The 6,000-nt window shown below is 41.3% G+C and overlaps 1 protein-coding gene across 1 annotated transcript; it reads right to left on the reverse strand.

The window, feature by feature from the left end:
• Positions 1 to 4,824: 4,824 nt before the first annotated feature.
• LOC110510113 (olfactory receptor 10G4-like) lies at positions 4,825 to 5,775 on the reverse strand. Its single transcript, XM_021591452.2, has one exon. It carries the CDS (start codon positions 5,773 to 5,775, stop codon positions 4,825 to 4,827), a length of 951 nt encoding a protein of 316 aa, XP_021447127.2.
• Between the last annotated feature and the right edge of the window lie 225 nt (positions 5,776 to 6,000).

The following is a 6,000-nucleotide window of genomic DNA, read 5'->3' on the forward strand; positions in this document are numbered from 1 at the left end:
TAGAAACACTCTCTGCAGATGAGAGAGGGAGATATATAGAAGGAGAGAGAGAGCAACTCCTGTGTAAGCAACAGTCCAAACCCAGCTAACAACAAATGTTCCCACATCTTTAGAGAATGTTCCCTTAGGAGTCTCATTACAGTCATTAACTAACAATTTCATAGGAATGTTCCCGTGATGTGCATGGAATTTTTTCAAGAATCCAATCCCTTAATGTCAAATAGAACTTACCCAGAACATGATATGAATATTCTGGAAAAGTCTCATGAGAACGTTTCAAATACTTTGTAAAAAATTAAAAAAAATAACATTACACATCATATCTCGTTACTGTTGCTGAGCCAATTAAGGCCCTGATTGTTGAACTACTGATCCATTCACTGCTCTTTGTCTGTTGACAAAGTTATGGATAGCCACACAGTGCTTTTAAGATAGTGTTTTCAACTTATATATTTGGCACACATGATTACATTGTGCATGTTCAATTAATCAGTCGTTGTTATTCAACAAATCCTCACGTGCGTTTATGAACTCAAAATCTCTTGGTTCCATTTAAGTTCCATTTAAGTTCTCTCCATCCATTTAAGTTATTCGGACTATTCTCTCATGATTGATTTTATTGACTTATTTCAGAAAGAAGAAGAAACCCCCACACTGCTCTTGATAGTATCACTGCTCTTGATAGTATCACTGCTCTTGATAGTATCACTGCTCTTGATAGTATCACTGCTCTTGATAGTATCACTGCTCTTGATAGTATCACTGCTCTTGATAGTATCACTGCTCTTGATAGTATCACTGCTATTTATTCAGCTTTACGTATCGGCAAGGCCTTTGTCAGAAAGTGCTTTTTAATTTGGCGTTCTTCTTTTTTCTCATCTTATTCAACTGTTACCATGTACCTGCAACAAAGATCGCTCAGATGTGTCATTTAAAATACTATTTCAGCAAATGTTGGTGGGGCATCTGAACCTGTTTTAATGATACTCCCGAATCTCTATGATCAATAAAATATTTTCTTGATTATACAGTGGGGCAAAAAAAGTATTTAGTCAGCCACCAATTGTGCAAGTTCTCCCAGTTAAAAAGATGAGAGAGGCCTGTAATTTTCATCATAGGTACAATTCAACTATGACAGACAAAATGAGAAAAAAAAATCCAGAAAATCACATTGTAGGATTTTTTATGAATTTATTTGCAAATTATGGTGGAAAATAAGTATTTGGTCACCGACAAACAAGCCAGATTTCTGTTTATCTCAATACTTTGTTATATACCCTTTGTTGGCAATGACAGAGGTCAAATGTTTTCTGTAAGTCTTCACAAGGTTTTCACACACTGTTACTGATATTTTGGCCCATTCCTCCATGCAGATCTCCTCTAGAGCAGTGATGTTTTGGGGCTGTTGCTGGGCAACACAGACTTTCAACTCCCTCCAAAGATTTTCTATGGGGTTGAGATCTGGAGACTGGCTAGGCCACTCCAGGACCTTGAAATGCTTCTTACGAAGCCACTCCTTCGTTGCCTGGGGAGAGTGTTTGGGATCATTGTCATGCTGAAAGACCCAGCCACGTTTCATCTTCAATGCCCTTGCTGATGGAAGGAGGTTTTCACTCAAAATATCACGATACATGGCCCCATTCATTCTTTCCTTTACACGGATCAGTCGTCCTGGTCCCTTTGCAGAAAAACAGCCCCAAAGCATGATGTTTCCACCCCCATGCTTCACAGTAGGTATGGTGTTCTTTGGATGCAACTCAGCATTCTTTGTCCTCCAAACACAACGAGTTGAGTTTTTACCAAAAAGTTATATTTTGGTTTCATCTGACCATATGACATTCTCCCAATCTTCTGCTGGATCATCCAAATGCTCTCTAGCAAACTTCAGATGGGCCTGGACATGTACTGGCTTAAGCAGGGGGACACGTCTGGCACTGCAGGATTTGAGTCCCTGGCGGCGTAGTGTGTTACTGATGGTAGGCTTTGTTACTTTGGTCCCAGCTCTCTGCAGGTCATTCACTAGGTCCCCTTGTGTGGTTCTGCGATTTTTGGTGCAGGTCTACAATTTTGTTTCTGGTGTCCTTTGACAGCTCTTTGGTCTTGGCCATAGTGGAGCTTGTAGTGTGACTGTTTGAGGTTGTGGACAGGTGTCTTTTATACTGATAACAAGTTCAAACAGGTGCCATTAATACAGGTAAAGAGTGGAGGACAGATGAGCCTCTTAAAGAAGAAGTTACAGGTCTTGTGAGAGCCAGAAATCTGGCTTGTTTGTCGGTGACCAAATACTTATTTTTCACCATAATTTGCAAATAAATTCATTAAAAATCATACAATGTGATTTTCTGGATTTTGTCTCTCATTTTGTCTGTCATAGTTGAAGTGTACCTATGATGAACATTACAGGCCTCTCCAATCTTTTTAAGTGGGAGAACTTGCACAATTGGTGGCTGACTAAATACTTTTTTGCCCCACTGTACTTTTAACAGAACTGGGATTTACTTCAATGTGCGTTCACCCTATTGCTTCCACCTATCAAGTTGTTTCAGAGTGCCTAGTGAGGAGGGGTTAGGGATTCTTCTGGACAGGACCTAAATATACTGGCCTAATAACCACATACGCTAGAGATATTCCTTATTGGGACAGTGGTTAGAGCGATCATTGGTGCTGGTGGCCTGGGTTTGAGACCAGCCATATTCATTATTTGGCAGCAGTTAAAACACACTTTTCTCAGTTAATGAAATGCAGTTTCCCATTTTACATTTGAAAACTTTACAGTCCAATATCAAACAACCACGAAGAGGTAGGCTCTCTCTCCCTCAGTTGTCTATGTACATCAACAACTAGCCAATGTTAGCCAGAGTGAGGTGAGCTCAACTCTAATGAGCAAACAGTCGATAAACACTTTTTAAAGTGTACACAAAATAAATATAGCTATTTCATTAACAGCAATGCACAGTGACATAGTGGTCTTCTCTCATATAAACATTACCCATATTTTATATTTCTTTGTTTCTGTAACTTTAAATGTATTTTGTAAAATAATCCTTTAAATGAGACCAAACTCTTTGGTCCTGTGTGGCTCAGACAGACCTCCCAGGATGCATCCCAAATGGTACCCTATTCCCTACATAGTGTACTACCTTCGGGTCCTGGCCTAAAGTAGTGCACTATAAAGGGAATAGGGTGCCATTTGGGACAGATGCCCAGTCTCCTCTTGTCTTCCAGCTTCTCCACTGCATCTCCGTAGGCCTCAATAACCAGGTCCTGATTCAATGAATGCAACCAATCATTATTAATGGTTCTTATGGGTGATGATGATTACACAATGGAATAGACATTAACTACTACGCTGGTGGGGATTGTGACCTACTAAAGCTGTGTAGCATAGTATAGCTATAATTTCTTGACTTCATTATTATATCACTTTATGCAGAGGGCCTGTGGATTCATTGATAAAGAGTCAGGTTACAATCAAGCTCCTTTCTATAGATGAATCCTTCCCAACTAGCAGCAGCACCAACTTCAGTTGCACAACAACATGTTATCTCCATCACTTCACTTCTCTGTCATTCACACATCTCTCACGTGAAACTCTTCTCACTCGCAGATGAGTATGGGAGGGTACTTTCAGAATAAAACCCAGACATAAATTCTATATGACAATGACATAATGAAAGTCTTGATAGACCTTACATACAGCAGTTCTGATGACTAAACTGAATACCATGGCTCCACTAGTACTATTGACAGTCTCTTCATGGTGTGCTTGGGGCTATGGTCCTGGCCTAGTAGGCATAAGAAAGAACAAGATCCAGATCAATCTTTGCCGTGAAATAAGGAAAAGTCAAATGTACTCCGAGAGGGCTTCATCCTTGTCCAATTTTCATCCTCGTCCAATCTTTATCAGTGTTTAGACAATTGGGTGTTTGTTCAATTGTCTGTTTGTTGTGGTGTGTATCGGGTGGTTGTTGGTGTGTATTGTTGTTGTGGTGTGTATTGGTTGGTTGTGGTGTGTTTCAGGTGGTTGTGGTGCGTATCAGCGTTGTGGTGTGTTTCAGGTGGTTGTGGTGTGTATCAGCGTTGTGGTGTGTATCAGCGTTGAGGTGTGTTTTAGGTGGTTGTGGTGCGTATCAGCGTTGTGGTGTGAGTCGGGTGGTTGTATCTATACACAGACAGAAAGTTTGATATTCGGTCAGTAGTAAGGAGCTGCCTGGAAGAGAGTCAACACTATTCATATTGTTCATCACAATATAAGGTCAAGTGGCACAGCGCTCTAAGGCACTGCATCTCACTGCAAGAGGCGTCACTACAGTCCCTGGTTCGATTCCAGGCTGTGTCACATCCGGACATGATTGGAAGTCACGGGTTTGTCCGATGTAGGCCGTCATAGTAAAAAAATAATCTCTTCTTAACTGACTTTTCAAGTTAAATAAATATATATAAATAGGGGTTATCAAATCAAGTTTATTTGTGATTTTCACAGGACATACGTTATGTACACTATAACGTACATTGAAATTCTAACTTGCATGTATATCTCTCGACATTGTAACAACAATAAAAAAAAGTATGTTGAATATTCAGTGTAATAAAATAAAACCATTTAGATATTTTCAGGTGTAATGTAACGTGCTGACAGAAGAAGCTGGAAATATTTAAACCTTGGATTGTGGTTATTCAACAGAAATTCAATCTGATCTTTCTTGAAGACAAAGCAACTCTTAAAGGCAAAGTAAACGCTGCTGATGTGAGCTGAATTGGAAATTATCTTTAAAACCTTTAAACACACTGATTTGAAGTCACAAAATAATACTTTTCACTACCTCATTTCATCACTGCCGTTCTTTTCCTAGACAGTATCTGAACCAATCTCTTTCTAATCTCCTTGGTCTTCAGACAGTAGACTACTGGGTTGATCAGAGAAGGTAACAGCGTAGCTATAATCAGTAAAGCATTACGCTCCGTCAGATTCAGCCTCACCCCTATCCTCGTCAACAACACAGAGACTAACTTGGGAACGTAGTAACAGAACACCACAATGATGTGACACATACAGGTATTAAACACCTGCACTCTGCTCTCGTTGTTAGGCAGTCTCAGTACTGTGTAGATCAGATTCACGTATGACAGCAGAATGAATGTGAGCTGTGCCCCAACCAACCACAGACCCAGGATGGTGGGAAGCATCCAATAGGGTTCAGGGTTGACACAGGCAGCTCTGACCATAGCAGGATAGTCACAGAACATATATCTAATGATGGGCTGGCAGTATGGAAGGCTGTCTGCCTGAGCTGCTACTACCCCCATGACCCCTAACCCTATCAGCCAGGTAGCTGTGATCAACAGGAAGAGCCTTGGGTTAGTCAGTATGCTGTGGTACCTAAGAGGAGTGCTGATAGCGATGGTTCGGTCCAAAGCCATCAGGGACAGGGCCAGACACTCTTCGATGTCACCCAGGTGGTAGATGGACATGCTTGATATGCAGGAGTAGTAAGAGATGGTTTTGACCTCGCCCAGCAGGACAGAGATCATGGTGGTGCTGGTGCTGGAGGTGAACATGATGTCCACCACGGCCAGGTTACAGATGAGGAGGTACATGGGCGTGTGCAGCCGTCTGTCCGTCAAAATGATGCAGATGTTGGTGCTGCTTCCCAGAAGCACAAGGAAATAGGTGATGAAAATGAGGAAGCCCAGGAGCTTCTGGTGAGAGAGGTGGTCGAAGCCTGTGATGGTAAACTCCTCCACATTCTTCCCAGTGAAATTCACTGAAGACATCCTACACAAGCATCAGCCTACACAGACATAAAGATGATATATAAACACAACAACTCTATAGTTAAACTAAGACACTAACAAGTGGTGACACAAGTCGTACGATCAAATCCCTCTATTGAAACTAGCTGAGTAGACAGAACTCTACAACCCCTAGGCTGTGTACTGCGACACTGTGAAGCTGTCGGCACTTATACATTAGGTGACCAACCCACGTGGTGAAAAGGA

Source organism: Oncorhynchus mykiss, chromosome Y (assembly GCF_013265735.2).
Source record: "Oncorhynchus mykiss isolate Arlee chromosome Y, USDA_OmykA_1.1, whole genome shotgun sequence".
Classification (NCBI taxonomy): Eukaryota; Metazoa; Chordata; class Actinopteri; order Salmoniformes; family Salmonidae; genus Oncorhynchus; species Oncorhynchus mykiss.

Excerpts from the sequence above, each read along its gene's own strand:
- LOC110510113 (XM_021591452.2), bottom strand. The coding sequence starts at position 5,775 with ATGTCTTCAGTGAATTTCACTGGGAAGAATGTGGAGGAGTTTACCATC.